The sequence below is a fragment of the Melanostigma gelatinosum genome (assembly GCF_949748355.1).
Source record: "Melanostigma gelatinosum genome assembly, chromosome: 3".
Taxonomy (NCBI): Eukaryota; Metazoa; Chordata; class Actinopteri; order Perciformes; family Zoarcidae; genus Melanostigma; species Melanostigma gelatinosum.
The window spans coordinates 10,351,979-10,377,483 of record NC_136636.1 but is presented as its reverse complement, the minus strand read 5'-3'; the positions used below and the strand labels follow the sequence as shown (position 1 = coordinate 10,377,483).

Here is a 25,505-nt window from a genome sequence, read left to right as displayed (position 1 = left end):
AATTATAATTGTAACAATGTCAAACCGTCCCTGTGGTTTGAAGCGTTCTGGGCAGACTGGTATTAACCGCAAACATGAGTCCTGGCTCTGGAGTTGGGTATTACATCAGGAAAGGGAATTCAGGGATTAACAGAAGTGAAACCAAAGCCTGAGCTCTGGCCAAACCCACAGAGTGGAAATGGCTGAATGCACCTCGCCAAGGCAGGCTAGGCTTCCAAGAGACTGTGGTATTTATCACCTGGACTCACTTCCAGACTGGCAGGCTCTTTGACACTTGTACTTTCAAAGAATGTTCCATAAAAATGATTAAATGGAAGTGTGACTTTTTCCATGATGGAGTATGACGTAAAGGAAGGTACCTTTTAAGAGCAATTTTGTATATGATTTCCTTTTTAAATACTGTTGTGAGTAGCTTGGTAATGTCTGTGATGCATAAAATTGTGGCTTTGTGGCTAAAGTATTTAATTTTCTTCATTGTATTTTTTTTAAAGTTACTATTGTGATTTCCTATATTTCATGGAGACAATTTGTGTTTTTGTTGTTATATATGTGAAATACTCTTGGAAAACTTGGATGATATGATGTTCTGATGGCTCATTTACTTTCATTTAATCAAGAAATTCCATTAGTGTTACGTATTCCAGCATATATTACATCCATATTATATATTACATGCTCAGGTATATCAATGCCTCATCTGACAATTGTGCTAGTAATGGAGCTATATAGCAAATGTAAATTAATCTTTGACATTAGAAATGTCAGTCTAACTGTTAGCATGTTGGGTTTAGTTTATTGCAAAAATAAATAGTTGTGGTGCAAATAAAAACACAGATAAAAGGCCAAAACGTTCATCATCACTGCAAATGTTCTGTATTTCGAATAAAAAGCAATACAAGTGTTACATATCTCGATTCCAGTAAAATATTACTTCATATAAAATTGTTATTCAAAAGAAAGGACAGAGTGAATGTGTTTTATTTTCAAGGAAATAAGTAAGACACATATGTTGTGATTAGGTAACTGTGGGACATAAAAGATGGCATTATGGCATTTACTGCCTTTGTGACACAATTCATTACAGACCTCCACAAGATTTTATCAAATTGCTCTGGCATCAGGATGGTGCCTGCTTATAAAAGTCTGAGCATTTCACCAGGATTATTTAGCCACATTCATTGACTACTGTAACGTTGAGTTTATTTATGTTATAAATAGCATTTAAGCACCGACTCAAAGACCGCAGCAACTCTATGAACCTTTGCATGAGCTATGAAACTAGACTGATTTCCGGAGCGCGATGCAAAGCCATGCCGGTTCAAAATGTATCACCGTTTCAGTACAGTACATTTCCAGACATTTTTCGGACCTATTGTTTTAGCGGTGAGATTATAAAACAACAACATGTATTTACAGAGTGGTAATGGATTACAGTAACAGCTGGTGTAAAAGGATGTCTGTTTGAATAGTTTCATCTTCAACGCTGACACCAACAGACGGCTTTTCTTGGGTTGCCTCCAAATCTGTAGAAAGAAAGAGAAACATAACTTTTCCTTTCCACAGCAGAACAGTTTATAATTAATATACATGTCACACTTAAGTTTTCAAAAAGTATGGTCGTATTATAAACAAGTTTAAGAAAGATGGCTACTGTATAATTGCGCTACACTCACCTTGTAGCGTATCGCAGCTCAAACCTCAGTGGATTTTCCAACACTAGTGTTCTGGGCCTGTGACATTCATAAAAACATTATTCATTTAAAATGAATAACAACAGATTAATCAATGCCATAATAAGACTGACCAAGCATGCAGAAAGAAATATAATTTTCAGTGTAAGGAGTTGAAGTAGTTATTTTGCATTTAATGTTGTTAACCACATGAACAATTCACAAATCCCTGGTTATGAGCTTTGTACTGCACCTTGTCACAGAGCAGATCCTTGGCCTGGTGTTGTGGTGTGGTCTTTGGCTTGGGGGCAACTGGTGCTTGGGTTTTTTCTGGGGATCCTGCCAGAGCATTTGGTTTGTGGAAGACTGCAGAGGCTTCAGTCCCGGAAGCAACCGCTGCCTCCTTAACAGTGATCATGGAGGCAGAGACCAAGGAGGTGTCCTCCACCTCTCCTCCAACAGCAGAGCGGTAGCTGTGACTGGAACTGCTGAAGCCACTCACGCTCTCTCCGGACGACTCTGAGCTGTCCACTGGAACAAAAGGAGGACTTGATTATACACACCATCAATGGATGGATGAATGGATGGGTGATTCCAAGCTAAAATGTATTAAATGGAAAGCCACGGTTCAAACACTGATAGCAATCAAAGTCCTTTCTGACATGTCCTTGGATGCATTTAAAAATAATTGACCCAGACCTCTGACCTCTGACCCTGTTGGAGTGGAATAAAACTGAAAAAAAGGCTCGAAGACAAAATACCCAGCTGCCTCAGTGAAGCTGTTCAGGGGCCATTAATAACACACTGTCAGAGCAATGGGAGGTTCCTGGGTGTACCATTGCATCTAATCTCCGAGTCCATTTGCAATAAATCATAAGCCACATTTAGGTCATATATGATAGTTTTACACACTCAACTCACACAATAAGTTGTGACTCCCACTCTCGTGGTCCAGGTCGTCCTCTTCCAGAGCTCCAGGAGGTGATACGTATCCTCCAAGACCCCCACCAACCCCCCTCCGCTTTGGCCTACACATGTATCCCACAGGGGACAGGGAACCTCTTCCAGAGGAAGAGGAGGAAGACGAACTGGATCCTGAACCAACAGATTTTGGACGATCCCCGGGAAGCCTTTCCTGTGAATCACTTTGTCCCAAAGAGGACAGCGCCCTGTTTTCTGCACAGACCAGGAGAAAATCATGTTCATGAGCGGGAGCATGACAAGCCAAAGAGTGCTAGACAGATATCACAATGTTTTCTGAAAAAAGTGAATGTAATTATCAACTAAACTTGTTTTACTGGCAGTGTTTGCTCACCTCTTCCCATCAGTACATAGTTGACGGCTCTGTCATTGATAGCTGCATCACTGGGCTTGATGTCCATGAAGGGCTTGTTTCCAATACCCATGAACACTCTCTCCTGCATACGGACCTCTTAAAAAACATGTGAAATCATAGTTTAAAAACATTTTATATTTACGAAATTACATTTTCATGCAAACGATTGTTGTCTCTATACTGCATCATGTCTGCTGTTTTTTTCTTTTTCATTACAGACAGTAATACAAAAATGAGGACTGTTGCTGTTCATCCCATTATTACCAATATTGAGTGAAATATATTAACATCTTTACACATTGGCAGTACAAATGTTATTATATCATGAACAAACCAGGCTCTGCTGTATTCATTTGCCACTATTTAACTTGACACATGCCAGTGTGTTTATGCATTTTTGTGCATTTGTTGGTACCTCTGTTGTGTATTGCCTGCTCCCACAGGATCCGCTCCAGGTCCTTGGTCCAGGAATCCTTCACCTCCCGGCTGACTGCTTGAAGTGTGTACGTGTCCTGGGTTTTCCTCTTCCTGAACCAGATCTCAAAACACAGCCCACTGTCACCGCTGTTTTGGGTCATGCCCACGTCTGACGTCTAAATTCAAACAAAGACAAACTGATTATCTAAGACAGTTGTTTAAAATATGGCAATCAGTTTGGCAAGACATCAAAGACATTTGGCTCTTACATTAAAGTGGCTAAAAGATTTGGAAATTCTTCCCAAATTGTGACTGATAATGGAAACCAAATTGTATGTGTAAATGATAGGTCATGAAAGTAATCATCATTTTCAGCATGTGTACGTGTAAGTTGGAATCTTTTACGTGATTCGTGTGAAAGAGGAAGTGGGAGCAACACTGACGCCTTCTTTCTCTGTTATTGCATAGTTATTGCTTATTTTACTGGTATTTCATGAACACATTTTACATGTGAATTTGGGTGTGAAGCCATATGTGTATACCTTGAACGACTGTTTGTAGATATATGTCTCATTTCCTACGTCCGTCTTCCTGGTTTTGCTAAAGAGAATGAGCTCTTGGAAGAGGAATATGTGGCGTAAACATTTTTTCTTCCTGAATGTAACCAAGAACTCATCCTGGCGTATCAGCTGCCCCTGCTCCTTCAGATTTACCTGCAGAAAGAGATTCTGGGGGTCATGTACTGTAGTCAGCAATAATGAACCAGAAAAAAGAAAGTACTTATTGTAACTCAGTTTAGCTTCTAAATTCAGCTAATGAAGATTGAGTCAAACAAACTGAGTATAATGGCAGATTTAGAATAATTGACTCACACAATTACAGTGAACCATCAACACAAAACGGTATGAACTTTCCTATTATTTCTAACAGAGATCATAAAGTTCATAAGTTAACCAACAAAAATGAATGAATCCAACTCCATTCCCTCTATCTCTGCTCCCCAACTAACGGAGCTCCAGACCATCATCCCCCACACAACACCTCCCTTTACATTCCATGGAGAGGACGACAAAACTATTATCCTTTCCCTGTACTGTAATCATCCATCTCATTCCTTCCATCCCAGATCACTCATGATTGACCTACGGCATTGCACAAATCAAAATCACAATGATGAATGGTTTCATCACTCCTCCACTACCTGTTTCTCTACTGTGCTTTCCAAATTACAGTAGAGTTTCCAATGGTGTTGCTCAACGCCGAATGAGAGTGATAAGTCATTCTTATCACATAGTACACACTACGTCTGCACAGTATACCTGTATATGCATGTACTGTATATAAGACATGGAAATCCAACGTTGTAATAATCTTGCTTGACATTACCAAGAAACAAACAGTCTTACGTCACAGTGGCGGATGGCGTCCATGGCCAGCAGGTTGTTGCCGTGGTGGAGCTGGAAGTGGATGACCTCCAGGGCGGCCTTAACCTCGGCCATCTCTCTGGTCTGTCCGGGGCCACACTCCCTCATCATGTCCTGCAGCAGCAGACTGTACTTACTGATCCGCTGCACGGGCTTCAGCAGGTACGACCACAGGTCCATCTTATCGCCCAGCTTCAGCTGCTTTTGCTGGAGTGTGAGGAGAGGACGGCTAAAGCTATCAGGGTGACGTCAACGCTTGAGTTGGAGAACACGCTGACATTAAGTGGATGGGAAGACATCCATCAAGACTAAAACAATGTTTAGAGATGTGCTGCACATTTGTATTCAGTCTTTTCTTTTTATTAGCCGTACTAGGCCCTAGGGTGTCACTGTGAGCATGTTAGCATGTTAGCATGCTAATGTTAGGGTTAGTTGAAAGCACTGCTCTTCCTACATACAGCCAAGTTGCTCGCAGAGACTGTGATCTTGCTAAAATACACCATATATTCTCCCTCTTGCTTCAGAACATATATTATGTGGCTTTGAGATGAGAAAATAAGAGAAGGAAGAGCAAGAGGACACTGGCAGCAGGTTCTCACCTTGAAGAAAGCCTGTCCATGATTGATGAGAAGACTATCAGACTGCGGTTTGTTCTTGCTGTAAAGGGCGTACAAAGCAAAGCTCTCTCTCTGAAACAAAAGGAAGAACACTCAGTCACTAAAATGCAGACTAAGCAGTGTACCATAGCAGTTCACAGCTGTGTGAGCTATGTACTCCTTATTTTCAATGATTGTGTTCAATGGTATCAACACACGAAAGCTGTTGATTCCATGGAAGCGAAAGACACTTTAGTCTACAGCTGTGACTCATCTGGAAGGGTGTTTGTTGCTTAATCGGCCATATTTTGGTTCAAAACAGGAAACTACTCCTTGACAGTATGCAGACTCACATCTGCCCAAACCTGGAAACAACAATTACTCAGGTGCACTTTTGTGTCATTAGTACTCGTGGCACCTACATGTCGTAGGAAACAGCGTCCCGCTCTGACGGGTTCATTCACGCAGCTCTCCAACTCGTTCAGGAAATGATGATGGTGGAAGTCGTGGAGTTTTTCTAAGTTGCCGAAGACGCTCCCCCTCTGGCCCCTCAGGTCCTGAGGAACGTCGGGCCTCTCCAGCTCGGAGAAGTAGTGCTCTCGAACGTAACCCAGAGCCTTCACGTACTCCCTCTCTGTGGACAGCAGCTCCTCCATGATCATCCGCAGTTTCCTGTTCCACACAGAGCAAATGAAAATGTGAAATTTATTTAAAGCGCATAACTTAACCTAGATGAGTTTGGGATCATACTCAGTTTTACATTGGTTAGTAGAGGGTATGACAGTGTTGTTTAACTGGAGAACAATTGTGCCATTCATGAAAATAACGATGTCATTTGCTGTAATGTCCTGGACACCATCTCACTGAGCTTTAGATTACAGCTAAAGAAGAGAGGTATTACTTACAGAACATTGCTGCCATTGTTTTCTGTTGGTGTGAGTAATGTCTCTGGGGTCCTTAAATCTTTCGGGCCCTGGGTGGAGACTGTGCATCCTCCACCCTCCTCTTCATTGCTGCCTCTTTTTGACTCGCAGCTCAGGTTTCCTGACCTTAAACTCTCATTATGGGAAATGGGCAGATTTTGGACGGGCTGCAGATTTTGTTCCAGTGGCTGTGTTTTGCTCTGACAGTGTTTGTGTCTTACATTCAAAGGTGAAAAGCCAGAGATGACAGTCAAACGAGAGCATACACAAGAGCCCTCGCTCAGGGACCGACCCAAAGGTTGGCGCAATGGAAAATCGGCGCCCCCTTCAACTGAGTGTGTGCTCCTCAGATCTGCCTCACTGTGGTGATCTCTTGGCCTCTGCTTGGTTTCTGGATAACAGTCAATGTTTTGTGGAAAACAATTTGTAATTTTCTCAGTTTTAACTGCTGCTTCAGATAATTCCTGCACTTGAGATTCTCCTTTCAAATCAGGTTTTAAATAATGGTTAAAGCATTCCGCAGTGGTGCTTTCTCCCTCACTTTCTGAGATGTTGACTGCCTCTTTCTGAGAGGTCAGCTGCTGGGTCAGGGAGCATCCATCCTCCCCCACCTCACTCCTTTTCTCCTCCTCCTCCATTCCTCCATCTTCCCCTTGAGGGTTTGCAGCTGCGATCTGCTGGATCTGGTTCTTATCTACTCCTTTCTCTTTCTTTTGCATCTCCTTCAGACTCTGCCCAACTTCTTGGCACTGGACCCAGGCTGCATTCCACACTCTCATCACCCCCGAGGCCCCTGATCCCACGGCACAGGCCTTAGCTTGCAGAGCCTGGAAGTGTGGGGTGGAGAATTCGCCACCTAATCTTTCTTCATACATCTGGAGTGTTCTCAGGGTCTGAGCTGGGTAACACCCCTGCTCTACCTGCTCCAAAAAATGACTGCATTCCTTGGCCAGAGCAGACGCCTAGAGAGAAAGAAAGAGAAGGGAATTTTAAATGTAAAGGTCAACACAAATCAGTTAGAAATCAGTTGACAAAGGGCAAGTAACGAAAGGAATAGAGTTGAATTAGAAATGTCAGATTGGTGAAATTTCCGGAGCAATGACAAAACACAAACCTGTTCACAGAAGCGGTGCGCATACATCAGTGTGTCCAGTTCTTTGTGCCTTTGTTCTGCCCGCAACATGAAGTCATCCATATTGGATTTGAAGGTGCTGACCAGAGTACGGAAAACATCTGTTGCAGGACTGGGATCGCTTGTGCCAACAACTGCCTTTGCCTCCATCACTAGGCTCAAGGCGCACTGTTGTTTGTCCTGGAACAAATGATAAGATGTCAAGTGGAACTTGTTATTTCCTTCCCCCTCCTACGCAAGTCTCTAATCTACTATTCACTGTTAACAGTGGAGTAATCTTAAATATGTTTCAACTCACAATCAAAGAAAACTAAAGAGACACACAGACAGCCAAATAAGGTAGCTTGTCTTATTTTGTTGTATGACTTCATTGTTATACCTTAGTCTGAGCGAGAAACACATCAAAGTGCTGCAAGGCCTTTTCAGTGCACACAAGGGTATCGTCTGTTGTGTAAGAGTCCTTCAGTCTCTGTTCGCCTTCTGCATTAAACCACATCCCAGCCTGCAAAGCGTAATTTAGAACCGAGTGTCATACAAGGGTCTTACTTTTGAGATACAGACAAAATAATGAAAGTGTTCAAAAGCAGACAGACTTCTGTCTTCCTGTGTAAAATTACCGTGCTAACTTTGCCCTCCATCTCTCTGAGCCTGAAGAGGAACTCGAGGTGCTGCAGTGACCCATTTGATCTCATCACCAGAATGTGGAGCTTCTCCTCCACCTGGTTGTACAGACTTGTCACTGACTCCAGAGCATCCCTGCAAGGACGAGATAACAAAGTCACCCAGGCAAATCATAAACCACAGGAATTGCATTGTAAGGTAGCATTAGTAACTTCCTTATGGCTGTAAATGCACCATTGTTAAGTCGGCGATACGTGACATTATGATTTTACTACATATACCTACACATGCCCACTTGCTTGTTGTTTGGATACATTGTGGTGCAATACTGCTAACTACAAAAAAGACCAATATAAATAGTGTGTGTATGTTATAATAATCTGTAAATATTGAGGCATAAAAACATAGATCAATAAATCAATATTAAAACTATTTTTTCAACGGGAAAAAATGCTCGCTATGCAGATTGCCCTCAGGCAGTGTTTATTATACTATTAGTATTAAAGAGTCAATTTCTATTAAATGTTGAAGCTGGTCAAGTAGACCAAATTCAAACTACTTTTTAAGCTGTTTGGTAGTTTATTCAACAATAATGAGCATAAATTATGTTTGAAAAATCGTAAAGCCCCAGCACAGCACACCCATAGTCCACTCACACAGGTGTTTTCACTTATGATGCCAACAGTGTAGGCGTGTACAAACTGCACTTGATGGACAGCTCCCTTTCCCATCTGTTGGTTTTGTTGTACTTGTTAGGGTTGGATACCTTCGGCTAGTACTCTTAGTTGGTATTACATTGTCATGTGACAGCACGTAATACCCAGCATGAATCCACCCAACAAACACTTAATTGGAGGTGGTGATTAGGGAAGTTAAATACGACTAAATAAGTGTTTCGTTTAAGATAATACAATTAATCAGTGTAGATGCAAGAAAATGCAGGCGAAATGGTATTTAAACGCTGAGCAATGTTGCTGTGATGTATTGGATTGGGACAAGAAGGAGAACATAGGTAGATTTAGATATTATCTGATACCTGTAGTCCTCAGACTGTGGAAATCTGAACTCCTCTCTCCTCATTCTGGCCAGAATGGCCCCTCCTTCTCTTTGCAGAGTAACCAGTCGAGTGTCTTCCAGCACCTCTTTCATTGCGGCCTCCTGTTCCTGAATGCATTGCTGCACATCCTGTAGCAGCCACGGCAAAAGCAAAGTCAACACGTCTGCCCTGCTTCAGAATGTGCGGCGCACCAATCACATAACGTCGCACCGTGAACATGTATATTCTACCTCGGCGGAGTCTGTCTTCTTGCTGCCATCCACTTTCGTGATGGCCTTCTGCAACAAGCTGTCTGCCCCTCGCAGCTCAACCAAGAAGGAAACCAGTCTCTGAAATGAATTCAAGTTAAAGACTGAGTGGGAGTTCAACAATGATACATCGTGATGAACCCAAGAGCTTTCAGTTGAAGAAACACTACATTTCTGCCATCTGCTGCCTACAGAGAGCACCACAGGCAGCTGGAACAGCTGCTGTACATAACAAACTGCTGCTTCCCTCTGACCTGCAGTTTAATGCCCGAATGTGCAACACATTAGAGAAAACATACAGACTCTGAGTCTGTAATCAAGTTTTCACTCGATTTGACATCCTCATATCATTTGCAGTCAAATTATGCCTACACATTCCTATTACATTCTGCTGTATATTTCATGGAATCAACTTTACTGATCAGTGTTGCATGACCAGCACAACATCTCTTCTTAACGGTCAGTAATTTATACCACAGTGAATAATCAAATTCATCATTTAGATACAGCTCTGCACTTTGCATGCGTGACCTCCTCCTCCCTCCACTCAAAGTTAAATGTGGCATAAAAGAGCAACAGAGATAGAGAATGTTTGGTGTGGGTGTGTGGGTAATGAGTCATCCCCAGCGGGTGAACAGTGGTTGAGCAGCAGTCGCCTCTGAATCTACGGGAAACTCCACTGTTTATCAAATTCACTGTGGGATGTGAGTGAATATTCAGCACCTGGTGGAACTGCAGCCAGTCGGTATGACTGTAAGTAAAGGTGCCTCCCAGGTCAGAGGTCAGCTGGGAAGCTTCAACTGTCTTGTTTAGGGCTTTCATAGAAGTCACCATGTCCATCTTATGGACAAACACAAAGACAAGGTTAGGCAGGAAGGACAAGTACCACTCATCTCGAGCGCAAATCAAGGGAGCAAAGGAAAACATGGAAACTGATTTCATTCCTGACCTGTAACCCCGGCTGTTTTTCAGGTCGAGGACAAGTGTCTTTATCCACCAGCGTCACGATACTGTGGACAGCATGGAGAGCGTGCTCCTGTAGCAGATAGTCAGTACGTTAAAAATGTCCTGCACTTTAATGAATAAAATGCAATAGTTCCTCTGATCATTTAGATATGAGATGGCTGATCATCACAGTAAAACAACAACTGTACTCTATCACTGACTTTTGTGAATTTGTGCAATAGGCCTACAGTCTGTGTCTTTGGTAAAAACAGAGATTGGGCCCCCCGGTGCATTTCCTTACTGCTAACAAATCAGAAACTTGCACAAACTTGAAATGAACTTGTGTTACTCAGTATTTGTGTAATGTATATTCAAACACACAATGACAAATCCATCAGTTTCCTAATTAGCGAATCAAGAGATTTGAGATCTGCCAGCATCTGATGACTAGATGTGTGAGGGGTTTACTGGGTGAGTGCGATCTTGATTGTGCAGGTTTGTTGTTTTAACCTGGGCCATCAGCAGAGCTTTGTACAGGTGAAGTGAAGGAGACTTCTTCCTGGCATTGATGACCAAAGTCATTCCCAGCTCTCGAACTTCTTTCCTACAAAAACATTGGATCATGTTACGGCACATTCAAACATTGTGACCTCATCACAGTGGTCTCTCTCTGATAAGAGGCTTTTAGGCTTATTTAGTTATTCCACTTGTCAAATCTGTATTTATCTTTTTATCTCTCTGACACACACACACATACACACTCTTCTTCACGCATACTATTCCACACGTTGACACCTCAACACACCCATCTTAATGGCCTCTTCTTAGGTTACAGCTGTGTGGGCCTACAGAAGACATGGCTGCTAATTCTAACAAGGCGCTGCATACCAGACAGTTGGCAGCCAGCCTGGCCAGAGTCTGATGTGGCGTGTCTCTCTAGTGGGGACAGAGGAAGGCCAAGCTATCGAGTGGAATGGCTTTTTCTTCAAACTTCAAAGACTCCATTGAACCCGGTGTGAACAAAAAGCACCTTTAAAGTGATCACTCGTAAACCTTTCAGTGGGAGTATTGGCACTGCTTTTGGCAGAGGGTCAGCACAGGTCAACGTTACATGCCAGCTAATCTTACAGTACTACATATAACTCAGAAATATTCAGAGACACTGCCTAAAATATGTTTTCTTCGTGGTAAAACAGCCGCTATACAAAGGGTTGACCCATAAGGGAGAGTCTGGATGTAAGAGCATGCATCATATTATTCAAAGCCTGCAATGGACACTTGAGATATTCACATGGTATCTGCTGCCCTCTTGTGGTCAGACCTTTTGTTACACGCCATCACACATTGGAGATTCCCAATAAGCTAACAACTACAGATTTTCTCTGCTGAGCAACTGAGGAGCTGCCCAACCAATATCGGCCCTCTCAATGACAAATGATCAGTCTTTATTGGGACAGAGATATCTAACAGTCATTGTTTTCAGTACCTTGGTATGGAGTGTAAGTAGAGCAGTAGTTCACAGACACTCTGGACTGACACTAGAGAGGATGTCCACTCCTTTCTGCCACCATGGACCTCAACGACTGCCCTGCCTGCCCTGTCCCTGCTGCCTAAGGGTAGGGCAGAACAAAAGGTTAGGGATGTATCATCTGTTTTTTTTTTCAAAAAGGTGCAAAGAGTGACTGCAAGTAAATGTTTTAATGGCAAATGCTGTGAGAGTAGAGAAGAACATGATTTTGAGAGTGACTTTTTGAGATAAAGAAATCATACAGATGACGTTATTACCTGGCAAACAAATAATGCCCAGTGCAAGCATCCCACCGATGCCTCTGTAACCGCATTCCTCGGCCTGTGGAGGCTGTGGAGCGTCAGAACTTGCAGATGGAAGTTGAACTTGTGCAGGATATGGCTTTTCTAGCTTTGAGTTATGGAGTTTAGAGTCTGGTCCATCTGCGGTGGAGGGAGTTTCACTCCTACTTGACTGTGAGTCTGCATGACAGTACACACGAACATAATTATATTCACACAAAAAAAGCATAGAAAAACAAATAAAGTATAGAAAAGTACAAAGTATATTGCAAGAACAAGTGTGTATTTTGTTTCTCATGACTTTAAAAAAAATGTTATTTAATCCATCACAATCAGACAATATTTCTTAGTGTATAAACTATCAACTTTTGTCAACTTTCTATTATGTCCAGCAACCTTTTCCCTTTTATACCAACAGTAATTATTCTGTGCTTCATTCATAAATCTAAACAGTCCTCCTTCAGCATGGACCCAGCTGCACAGCTGTGTACAGACCGCCTTCAAACATTGGACATGGTCTCAGTAACAAAACACTGCAGTGGCCTGTCTACTCAGCCTGGCTTTGATTTCAGACATCCTAATTGGCTTCTCCTCAGGGCTAACAAAGCCTCGCCTGTGTTCTCTCTCTTTGCTGATTTAATAGTCTATGGCAAGCACGTCTCCAGTCAAGATCTCAACATGCCCCTCTGAGGGCATGAGGATGCATGCCAGCGGGTGCAGAGGACACAGAAACCTCCTTCTTGCATGTCATGCTGTCTCTCTGCATTAGAGGAATGCTCTGCTCTTTCTTTTTGGGTTCAGGCTCTCCCTTTCATTTGGGGTGCAGCATGCTATTTCCGTTCACTCCCTCGGTAATGGGGAATAACGTGAATGTAGCCGAAGCACCCAGACAGCAGTGGGAGAAGACCGTGCTCTAGCCCGATCTCTGACCCCGTGAACCTTCTTTGTGAAGAGCCTCTATGATCTCGGTGGAGCGCATTCCCTCAAGCACGCGAGGTCACGGTCGAGTTTCAATCGGTCTGTTTGGTGTGAATGTTCAGTGGCCCTTCAAGCACTGAGCAACGGATCATAACAGACGGCTTTGTGTGCAGTAATAACAAAGTACAAACTTTGTGCGTGGAGATTCAAATAAAAAAAGAGGAGAGAAAAGAGAATGAAAGTAGTCTGAACGTTCAGCCTTACTCGCTCACCTTTTTTAAGGGACTTCAGTCTTTCCAGCCTTAAAGTCACCTGATCCAACAGATCAGCTTTCTTACACTGCATTATGCTGGTGATTGTTTCAGGGCAGATATCACTGTGGCTCCTGTTGTTGACTTTATAGAGAAGTGGACTCCCTTTAGAAGTCTCTGACACAGTGGACAGAGACCTAACTTTGACTTTGTGTTTCCCTGATGGTTCCACAACCTCCACCTTCTGTGGTGGTTTAATGTCGCCATCTGATCCCGGATGCACATCAGCATTTTGTCCTGATTGGTGGGAAATAAGTTTCATCTGAACCTTGTGACTCTGGCTCAAACCAGGCGTTGATTTCAAAATCATCGGTGATTCCTTCATGAGGTTTTCTGATTCAGAACTCGTTGGAAGGTCTTTGAGGTGAGATACGAAGCTTTCCGGCGTCGGTTCACAGCAGTGCCTGTATTGGCAGAGCTCGTTTCTTATCACAGGTTTGTTACAGTGGTTACAAAAGTTTCCAAGTTTGTCTTTTTGAGCTTCAAATGCACCCTTGGCGCTTAACTCTCCGTCCTCACAAAGGGCGACCTCCTCCAGGGCTGTCAGGTGGTCTACACTGCCCCTCTCAAAAGCGACTGGGTTTCTCAGTGCTGCCACGTACGAGTCTCTGTACCTACACTTCAAGTCTTGATCAGTGGAATCATGCACCATCTGGCTGCATGGTGTACAAGGCTCCTCTGCAAACTGCAGGGTGCGTCCACAGGGAACACTATTCTCAAGTGGTACCGGTGGCGGTGGTCTGACGGGTTTGAACAAAACTGAATTAGGTGGATGCGGATGGCTGCTTCTCTGTTTATCCACAAACTCCTTGCTTGTGGCAATATCCACCAGGTCTACATAATCACCCTCAATCTCCCGATAGTTACGACTGTCCCAGGTATTTGGAGAAACCCAACCAACAGGTTTGATTAAAGGTCTGGAGCATGATTTGGAGGTTCGTCTTTCATGATCCATTTTGACAAGTTTAGAGGAGTAGTCCACAGATCTCAAAGATGCTGCCATCCTGTCTTTTGCAGGCCCTAAAATGGCTTCCATCGGCAGGGTGGAGGAGTTAAAACGGGAGGGGACTGAGATCTGTTTTGGCTCGGGAGGAGCTTCCCGATAAGTAGGCATGATCTTGGGCTTGTTTAAAAACTCTGGGATGGCAATGTTAGCCCAGGGCAACTTGATTACTCCTTGATCTGTGCAAAGCAAGCAGCGTGACAGAGGTGTCCCTTGGCGTCCTTCATTGATGTCCTGCAGCCATTCCTCAGTGAAGATGCAAGGGTAGGAAGTCTCAGGGACGGGTGTCTCCTCCACTTCTCGACAACCCTCCTCCAGAAGACTTTTGAGGACAACGCGAGCCGCTTGGTCCCCGAAAGGCTCCACCTGTAGATAGAAGTCTCCGGGACGCAGCAGCAAAGGGTTCACGGGTGCTAACTGGATGACGGTTTTGTCATGGAGACACAGAGGCCAGCCCTCACAGCGGAAAACCACATCAGAGTATCCAGCCTAGAAGAAAAAGAAAGTTTTCAGTGTCATTTTGGTTACATTTTTCTTGCCTCCTATTTCAAAATCTCAGTAATCTGTAAACTTGTATCCGAAGATACTGTTAAATTAGATTTATTACCAGTATAATTTGAAACATGTATGATTTCAGGGACATTTAAAACAGCACATGAAGAGCTGAGTTATCGCACTTGCATTTCTGTGTACAATACAATCAAGCTAAACTGTATATCTTATAAAAGTACCATGGTTTCACATAAACATTATGTATGGAATGCACACAGCTAACCCACCACCTCAAACTGTATATTAATGGTTAGAGGCGAGTGTCAGTGCTTCAGTATAAGAACAATGTCAAATTTAGCAATTTAAAAAATAAAATATTGATATGAAAAAATGTTAATGTTAATGTATTGCATGTCACTCTCATTATTCTTTGTCTAAGTCCTATTTGGGGGATAATAATGCTTGTTTTGGAACGACACAATTTTGGATCATGTCTGTGTGTTTTATTATTGCAACATATTAGCGAAGAGGAAAAACAGTTCAGATGTCTCCACGAGTTCATGTGTAATACTCACACATGCTGCCTGTTGGACACTCTCCAGCAGGTGTTTGGAGGGGATGAGGAAGTCCAGCAGGCAGTGTAACGCATCGCCGTGGTAACGTTCCTCAATGGTGCGAAACAGCTGGCTGAGTACGACGGGTGCTGTGGCATCGAAAGGTGGGAAGAGGGCCGAGAGCGCACCCTGGATGGACGAGTCGAGAGATTCTGGGTTCTGGAGGACAAGAAGAGGTGCCGGTCAGTGACGTGAGGTCTGTGTAATAACATTCAGTATAAAGACTGTGGAAAAAAATATGAGCTTCAACAAAACACTAACAAGCTATACATCAAAGGAAAGTACATTAGTTGATGATACAGTTTTACAAACTGTTCCTTTCTGAGGAAGAAATTATTTTAATTTGTATTATTATTTTGCATCTAAAAGCCTGTGTGAAAGCCACAGCAACTCCAAACTCTTAAACTACGATTGCAGAGATTAAAAAATATATAAATGAATAAAAAACATTGAACAAAAATATGCAGTGCATATAATGAAGGCTGAGCAGAACATCAATGCCAGTGCATGAATAAAGGAGTGGTGTTATCTGCACATTCTTCTCAAATGAGAATTGTATTGACCTGTCAACCAAAGCATATAAATCATAAAACATTTAATTCAGGCCCAATAAATCACCCGTTACAGACGGTCTCGTCTCATATGATTAAAAAGGTTGCCCTCAAACGGAACTCCTGGCATTGCAGTTATTAAACACTATTAAATGTTGTTTCAATCTTAATACAATAGCCTTTTTCATAGTCATGCACTCTGCGAGTTTGGGTGAAATGGGTATGAAAATGAGTACCCTTGGTGTGTAATATGGACTGATCATTTCAAAAGTAGATGTCTATTCTAACACTGCTATATTTGAACAAGGTCGACGTGGTAAAGACATGCCAAGACCGAATGCTCTGCGAAATGCGAAATGACAGGACAAATATTTTTTCGTGGCCTTTTAATCCTGGGTGTGGTTGTTTGGAATCCCTCAAGAAGTTTTGGGCTTCAAAGTTAGGAAGAAAAAGAAAAAGTCTTATGACTGTAAATTATCATCAGCCTCACAGAGGGGTATTTTGGTTGAACCTAATAAAAGTTTCTCAACTTATCTGGAGATGATTAAGTCTGTGCTGCATGAGTCTATGCAACTTGTTTCATGACTGGCCAGGATTTGCAGGATTTGCTTCATTTACACTGGTGTGTTTGCACAAGACCAGCAGGCCTAAGAAATGCACGGTCCTGTCAAGAATGCCCATAAAGAAGCAACAGCGTGAATTTATGACACCAAGAAGCACACTTGGTGTTTGAGTTTACTGCATGTACAAACGTCTGCATTGGACACACAGAAACCTTTCAGATGAAAAGAAGCCTTTAAAGCATTTTTGGTGAACCGACCCGGCCGCATGAATTTGAGGTGGTGATGTTTTGAGACGTGAGGGCTGTCAGCATAGATTAGTAAAACAGCCAAGCATTTAATGCAACATGCAGGTCAGCATGCTAACATGAACACAGTGGCAGTGTTCAGCACGTATAACATTTACTATATTCCCCATCCGTGTAATCAAGCTAAAAATCTGCTAATAAGTACAGCTAAGGCTGTTTGAATGTCATTAATAATGCCAAATTATAATTTCAGTATGATGTGTGTCTTTTTATACAGTATGTCCTTTCTTTCTGTTTCTTTTAAATCCTTTGTGAAGGCCTGTCTGTCTTATGTAGAGCAGTTTGAATTGTTTTGTTGTTGAAAGGTGCCGTACAGATAAACTTGCCTTGCTTTGCCTTACAATTTAGCATGAAGAGGACATGAATATCTGTACAAAACTTCATGGCAATACATGAAATAGTTGTCACTAAAAAAACAAAAATGTGACCTTTCAGTCTCTCTTCATGAACGTTTTTCTTTTTGCTTTCTCATTTAGCACCTATAGAGGGCTTTGAAATGTACCGTTTTGTTCTTTCATCCAGTACAGTCAAATAAATGTCTCTTTGCAATGAAAAGAGTTGAAAATAAGGACTTGACGCTCACTCTGGATCAGAACAGCTCTTAGCCGCTAACCACAGCAGGCGTGCTATTCATACAATCAGTTCTCAGTACCCTGCTGTGTCAATCTCCCAGCCCCACAAAGGACTCCGTTTTCAGCCCCCCTCCTCATTGAGCTTGATGGCCGGACCGAGACCAGAGACCAGCCCAGGGTAAACACAAGTGCAGCAGCTTCAAAGACCTCACACTGGTTAGCACTGGGACTGTGCCGACTGCTTGGCTGGTGGATGCTTATGTGAGCACCTTAGACAGTCTTGAAACATCAGGGAACAAAGCTCATAAAGCTGTTTCATGTTTCACCGAATAATTCAGTCAATCATTCAACTTTGTGTGACTCAACTTAGTGTTGCGTTCCCTGTTCGCTAAATCCTTGGTATTGTGCGTTTAGATACGAGGTGGTGTCCGTTCAAATGAAGTGTACAGCATTAAATGTGGGCTGTTCGGTGTAAATCAATGTCAATATTTGACCACTTACAGTCTGCCAAGTCCTTGTATCTCTTGTAGACATTTCATGTCCTCAGTAGAGAAGAATGCTTCCTTTTTGTTCTGATTGTGCACATCTGTCACAATAGATTAGGAAATGGAGAACAGAATACCTTGGAGGCTGGCTCTTGAAGGGTAATGCATCACAGCTGTTTTAGACTGACTGCATCCATTCAACTTTGGGTTCTACTATTTTTCTCAAAGCTAAAGATAAACCAGAGGTCACATCTCATACAACACGGCTCTGGGAACGTCAACCGGGACCAACCGACAGGACGACAGGGCTCCGACGTTTAATTTCCCTTTGTGTGCGTTTTATTTGAATAAATGGAGTTTGGCTGATATAGACTTTTAAGATTATGAGAGCGTGTTCACTCTTCTGTAGCCGGGCCTTTAATCCATCCCTCACTGAAATCCAACCCTAAACGAAAATACGAGTGACTTATTATCACAACATTATTTCAAAATCATTTGAGATTAAACCTCTTTTTGCTAACACTCTGAAATGACAAACACTTATGCCTGGATAAACATCTTCTTAAAACAAAAAGAGGCGCTCTCTCTCTGTGGGTGGTTTGGCGAGCGATATATTCCTATGAGTGAGATCCTCTTGAGTTTTTACAAAGCATTGCTCAGCATGGACCCAGTTCAATCCGGCTAGCAAGCCAGTCAAATGAACCGAGGGTTAGGGAGGGTAAGCTGCCGGTGTTGTGAGTTCTTCTGTATCTCATTACATTTGAGTTGGCCACATACTTGCACAATTCAGTGAGCAAGCAATTTCAGATCAGAAATAGAACATATCAGGAACTTGATCAACTTTTTATTCACAACCTCTCTGGACGATACAGAATACATGTGACACCGTGACATCTGCTGCTGTTACGTTAAAAACACACATTGAAAACTCAGTGACTTTATCTTCTACTCCTCATGATGTTGTTTTCTCTCATTCTTTGTGTTGTACGGATAATTATGGTCTCACGTGACCTTTCCTTTCTCAAGATGTGTGTTTGTGACCTCCCAATATCACAGCTCTCCCAATTTATTGTCGGGCGAGTCTGGGCAAGTAGTCGTGCCACAAGAAAGAGTGACGTCAAGGTGTACCCTGTCTATAAATGCCAGGCATACACCTGAGGTTCTGAGATGTATGCTGCAGTTACCTGGTCTTTCCATGCAGTCTCATTTTGGCTGAACACGCCCGTAGTAATGTATAATCTCTGCTGTGTTATCTGCACCCCAACCATTCCTTTTGTGTTTTTAACAGCTCCTCCCATTCCAAATAAACCTCCTGGTTAACAGCGATTAGTTCAGTCCTCAGTGAGCACCCAGACACAAACAGTTCCCTACATCCTTATGATAATGCAATTCTTCACTGTATATCAGTGCACAGTGTCTGGCTCTGGTTTCCTTATGCTGACAGAAACAGAGTTGCTACTTATTTTTGCGAAGTATTTTTACTCCCACAATCAGCCAGCGAGCAACGTTCAATCAAGCTTAAATCCCGAACCTTTATCTTGGCCTGCAGAGACAGTGGGGTTTGATCGATGTCCAGCTGACGACCACATTCCACCGCCGCCTCCTCTACACATTCAGCACAAGGGGATTCCCTCTCTGCCCATCATTGTCCAGTGCAGCCTTTGATTTAACTCTTAAGAGCTTCAGTCTCCAACAAAGATCATTGTTTGACCTAAATTGGCATGCCAGTGTGGACAACAGGCTCTTTCTCTTATCCAGCCTTTGGGCCTCCTGGGAGTTTTTGCAGTGTTGAGTATTAAGCACATAATTACAGGGTTCCTCCATATTGCCTTGGGCTTTGGCCAAAGAAAGTCAGGACCCAGGTTTGAGCCGCAGTGTAAACAAGCTGTCAATGTGTGTAATGCACAATGTGTATCTGTCATCTGCCACAAAGGCTCAACAGATTAGAGTAGGTAAGATGATCAGAATGTGATTTTAAAGAAGATTACCTTCAACTAAATGGACTCGGCTCCTGATGAAACAAGCTCTGTCTTGACTGGTCATCACAGTTGTGTTTAAATCCTCATAGCTCTGAACCTCGGGGCTAAACCCAAAACATAAGCAGAATTCTGCATGAACGGACATGCAGATATGTCCAAGAGTCTCGGATGACACACCACCAACTCAGCCAGAATGCCAGCCATGAACTCAGCCAATCACAGCGTGGGCACAAAGGGCCGATGGGTTAGCAGCTAGTTTCATGCTCAAAAACCTAAAAGTGGGAAGATGCTGAGTCTTGGAGCAATCAGTCATATGCTCATCAAAACACGTGATCTCTCAGTGATTCCCTATCGTTCTCCTCCTTAAACATTCGGTATCTGCTATTTAGCGGTGAGACAGTGCTGTCTTTGTGTGTGATCCACTCTTGTTAAACTCAGCAGAGGGGAACTCCATTCAGCTAAGCCATCTTAAGTCCTTGGAACCAGTAAAAACTAAAAAAAGCCTGTTCAAGACAAAACCTCTACATCATTTCTCAGAGCTGCCAGGAGTAAACATGGTGTCTGTGTGTGTTCGCTATCGGACCTTTAATATGGCATAGTTCCTGTTATTTATTTATTTTGTAGTTTTGAAGAACTCTCAAGCTATGTTTGTAAAGTGAAGAGGCCGCATAATAGTGTGTCTGGTTTCTGGTTTGACCTGTTTTTTCTCATTACATGACATCAACCGGATGAGCTGATATTTGATTTCACAAGTGACTCATTAATCCACCCTGAAACTGTAAATGATGCACAAAGACTGTCAGACCTACAGTGCTGATAATATCTGTCTCAGTGTGTGTCTCAATGCGATATAAATCACTGCTGTCATCTCTTTTGCAATCGAGAACTGACTCACAGCCACATTTAAAGATCAGTGCTCTGAAACAATGACTGCATCTGTTTTGGGCGCACTTAACAACAAAAAGACTGATTAAATCCTGTCGGTCATGCCAGGTCTGCATATTTTTTTAAAACTACCACATGATCAGACAGGTGTATGGTTTTAAAAAATGTTGCCAAACGTCAGATGAAGTGATCGGCAAAGAAGTGCAGCTGTGTGTGTAAAACCTTGGAAGTCTTCCCCAAAAGATAAAAAGTTCCCCATGTACATTTAAAAACAAAAACTTACATGTAACAACTGAAAATTTCACATGTTGGCCTTTTTTTTCTGGAACGTCCATGACTGATTCATGATGAACCGCTCCCATAAAGCATGGCACAACATATTTCCCAACGCTTGCATTCTGGCAAAAAATACAATCCAGAGACTGCAACACACCGTAATAGTTCACATTGTTCATCTCAAAATGTTCAAATAGCCAAGAAATTAGAAAGGGTTAATAATACAAGTAAAGGACGGCCTTGTAAAATCCATTAAACCCCAACACAAGGGATTTGTTAGTTGGTCAGCATGTGAGTATGTTTATAAGGAATATACTAAACACTGACATCTGTTGCTCTTCGTCCTTGAGCTTTGCAAACAACCGAGCACAGCAGTCGACATGGGAAACGAACTCAAGGTCTTATCCTTCAGTAAATGTTGCCTCGTCGTGCAGCGAGTCACCTCAGATTTGCCAGTTTGAAGTCGTTGAGCCGGTTTTGAATTTAAGCAAAAACTTGAGACTGATGTATCATGATCACTGAACCAGCTACAACACAACTGTTATCTTCCTAAAAGTGCAACCAGAGGAGCAACAACAACGGTGACTGGGGAGGAAATGACATGGCAGCAGTGACTGTTTCTACAGACAATGCATGCTGAAAGTTGACTCATAGCTGCACCGACATTTTTCCCCAAACACTCGCCAGCAGCTCTGTTTTGAAAATACACTGCACAGCCTCTCTTGAGATTGACCCACTTGTGTGATACAGAGTTAATAAACACACTGAAAAATATGGTTCACAGCTCCGTTGCAACTCTCAGAAACTCGACACGTTGATTGAAGCAAGATTTAAATAATTCGGCTCAAACTGCTCCACGGGACAGATGTCTGCAATTATACATATTTTCTCTATCAATCACATCGGTTAATTTTTTTTGAATTTCCCTGTCTGCCTCTGTTGAAATTTGGCAAAATCACAATGAGTGATGCAGAGGGCAGGGATTGTTATCTGTCTGCCAAAGAGAGCACAGAAGATCGTATTGTAAAGATACTTGTTACAGGCAGGGGATGGCTCGGCCAGTACGTATGGAACTCTGGATACCCTACCACAGCATGTCCACAGTGTTTCTAACAGTTAATCAAGGCATATGCATACTCTAAGCTAAGGGGTTGAAAAAATGCACTGTGACGGATGAGTATATCTGACTAATGATGTGAAGCAGCCATGTGTTAATCTGTGAGAGTCTGAGACTGTTCATGTCGGGAATCAAGAGACTTAAAGCTGCTGTAAGAAATATCGTTCTGTAAACAATGGGTCAAATGAATACATGTGTGTGAAAGATGGTTGTTTGTTATCACAAACTCAGAGAATTATCTCCCGACTGCAGTTTTCCTCGACTCTACTGAGCGTTTTTGCATCTTTCAGCTCATTGTTTCGGTTTCACGCTCACAAAATCACATTAGCATTTCTAGATGCAGCTAGCATGTCGTTTATTCGCAAAAAGCTCAACCAAATACCAAACTGCAGACAGGCAAAGTTAGCCACAAGCTTGTGAACACAGTGGAGACTTTAAATATGTTTTTAGTGAAGAACAAGACCAGTGAATACGGGACTTATATTCATCAGATGGACACAAACACCAGATAAATGCTAATACTACTCTGCGTCTGCTGGATGTGTAGGCAACTGCTTGCCCCAAAACCAATTAATGCAGGTTTTAAAAAGATCATCTCCTTGTTATGAATTCAGAAAAACAATCTAATATACGTGTTTTGTCTTGTGAAGGCTAAATCCGCCATCGTTGACTTGTTTTTAATTAACCTTTGCTAATGAGAGACATACCATTTTGAGTGAATCACATAAAAACCCGCTGAGCTCAAACTGAACGTGTTTTGGTGCGACGAGAGAACATCCAAAACCCAGGAGCAACTACAGGCTTTCACGATTTGCATGAACTTTGAATGTACTTTGAATTCTGCAACTGACACTTTTACTGCAAATACATGTTTACTGTACAATGAATGAAACGCATGCTGCAGTAAGGCCTTAAGAAGAAAGTGCTTGACCTTGCTGGTGAATGAATGACTCTTGGCTATCCTTGTCACACAGTCACTCCTGTAAAGGTAAATACAAGTCACACCAACAAGCCAGGGCTCCGGGTGATGTATCACTGCTGAGTGTTTACCCAAGATTGAAGCTTCTGGTCACGCACGGGTGCAGTAATCGAATAATTTTGACTCCGCCAGGCTCATGACTGTAAGTTGGAGGGTGGTCACGGAAGACAACATCATTCATGGAATAAGTAAAACAAACAGAGGGGGCTGTAAAAGCCGGTCAAACAAGTGCCGCAGTGCATGTGAAGGGCGGACAAAGTACAGTGGTGGCCACGATGAGCAGCCAAGTCTTGAAAGCTATCATTTATCTGGCATACTTCGACAGATGTTAGGGGTCTGACTGCTTTCCATATGAAGATAGAAATTACACTGAATGAATAGAAAGCTGATAGGAGAAGCAAAATATGCAACTTTGTGATCTTTATCGAACCCTAACTCTTTATCTGCATTTATCCAACAAACCCATCGTCCAGCATGTTTCCGACTTGTGGCTCACTCTTAATTAGTTTCCGTTGTGACCGTAAACAGCCCTGTGGTTTGAATTTATTAAAGTGCCCAACACTGAATTCGAGAAATGCATTATGGGCCCATGCAAAGCAGTCAAATATTTTATACTCCAAAACACTCCCCACTCACTGAAGAATGTGTCCCATTCGAATCAATTAAGTCCTAATCAAAGGACCGAAAGATGCAAAACAAGAGACAATGTGCTTCTCTCTCTGTCACTCTCTCTTTGTCAGTGTGCACACTCTTAGTGAGCTTGAGATGCCGTGGGCTGTTGAAGTGAAATAGTCCCACCAACTGTGCTCAGGATAACAAAAAGGTTTGAAGAGTGCAGCTGCATCAGCTTTTATGTCACAAAGATACGGTTTCATCAAAAGAGAACAAAGACTGTGCATCAATACTGTGCAAAAACAACAACTGCTTCAGGCATATATAATATATTAGTTACAACACATCAGGCTTACAAAGTGCCAGACACACATGACTGGCAAGAGAAAGAAAGAAAGTCACTTGTCCAAACCAGAGGCTCACGCTCTGTTACTGGGTCAGTGGAGCACTTTAACTTTTAAAGCAGAAAGTAACAACCAACAAGAAGTACGACCACGACTAAAACTTGTGTTGTTGTGATGTTACTTTACCATCTTTGCAGACGTTTCTCCTCTATCAGGCAAAAAGTTGTTTTCATTTTCGGCCCTTATAATCCTCCCGAGACAGCCTCCCTGGGCTCTGTGCTGTGAGACCTGTGCATGTTCAGAGCATCAACAAGAGAAGTCGACTGAAGTACATCCACATGACAGTGAGTTGTCTTGATCGAAAAGTAACCAAAGTCATTTCCATTCTTCACAGACTCTCCACAAGTCTGAGTGTGTAGCACAGGGAGCAGCAAATTGTCAGGCTGCCTGTTGATCCTCTCGCTTCGCTTGTCTGGCTACTTTGAGAGTTTAGAGGTGAGAGAGAGAGAGAGAGAGAGAGAGAGAGAGAGAGAGAGAGAGAGAGAGAGAGAGAGAGAGAGAGAGAGAGAGAGAGAGAGAGAGAGAGAGAGAGAGAGTAAGAGATTTTCTGAGAGGGGGAGGAGAAAATCTTTTCCTTTCAGAGGAAATCCCCCTCGAGGCTTTTCAGAGTTTCTTCGCTCTCTCTCTCACCCCAGGCTTTATCACAGTCACAATATGCCACAAATGGATCCAGAAAAGCATGTCAGGTGCCACAAAGACACTCACTGAGTGTGTGTGATGCTGTATGTAATGTAAGGAATGTAAACATCCCCACATCCTACTTTGTCATGAATGCAAACACACGGCCGCACACACACACACACACACACACACTCCTTTGCCCCGGCATCAGAGATCAGAGCTGCTGAAATGCAGCCCCTTGTCTGTGGCCCCCTTTCTTTCTATTTGAATCACTGTGAGGCTTTTAAAAGGCTAAGTCTGTCTTTCTCCTCTCTCCTGTCCCTCCTATACTTCCACTGTCAGCTCCAGGCTTTCTCATTTCCTCTCCTCGGCAATTGTCTTCCGGCAGACTGCCCAGTCTTTGACTCGTATCAAAGGGAGAGACGGCGGAGGGTGCTTCCCTGCAGAGGGCCGAGCTAAACAGCAGGCATGTGAAGAGCGCTGCTGTGCTTCCACACGAGCTCTGAGGAATGTAGGGGTTACACCCTCTGGTCTGCATTTTACATCTGGATGTGGAAGATGTATGGGGTATGAAACCAAAGACCTGTTGCAAGAAGCGAGGTTCATCACTGAGACATTCCTTGAGGGAAAAAAAAAGATT

The 25,505-nt window shown here is 42.8% G+C and overlaps 1 protein-coding gene across 1 annotated transcript; it reads right to left on the bottom strand.

The window, feature by feature from the left end:
* Positions 1-875: 875 nt before the first annotated feature.
* quob (quattro b) lies at positions 876-24,483 on the bottom strand. The gene is made up of 24 exons (XM_079266443.1): positions 24,371-24,483; positions 15,478-15,675; positions 13,369-14,899; positions 12,155-12,358; positions 11,856-11,979; positions 10,880-10,973; positions 10,374-10,460; positions 10,148-10,264; positions 9,407-9,505; positions 9,156-9,304; positions 8,116-8,254; positions 7,878-8,000; positions 7,481-7,678; positions 6,349-7,328; positions 5,866-6,115; positions 5,447-5,536; positions 4,830-5,054; positions 3,966-4,136; positions 3,422-3,599; positions 2,986-3,102; positions 2,592-2,846; positions 1,924-2,201; positions 1,674-1,730; positions 876-1,523 (listed from the first exon to the last, which is right to left on the bottom strand). The coding sequence occupies exons 1-23, from the start codon at positions 24,371-24,373 to the stop codon at positions 1,692-1,694; spliced, it is 5,649 nt and encodes a 1,882-aa protein (XP_079122569.1). The 5' UTR covers positions 24,374-24,483; the 3' UTR covers positions 876-1,523; positions 1,674-1,691.
* Between the last annotated feature and the right edge of the window lie 1,022 nt (positions 24,484-25,505).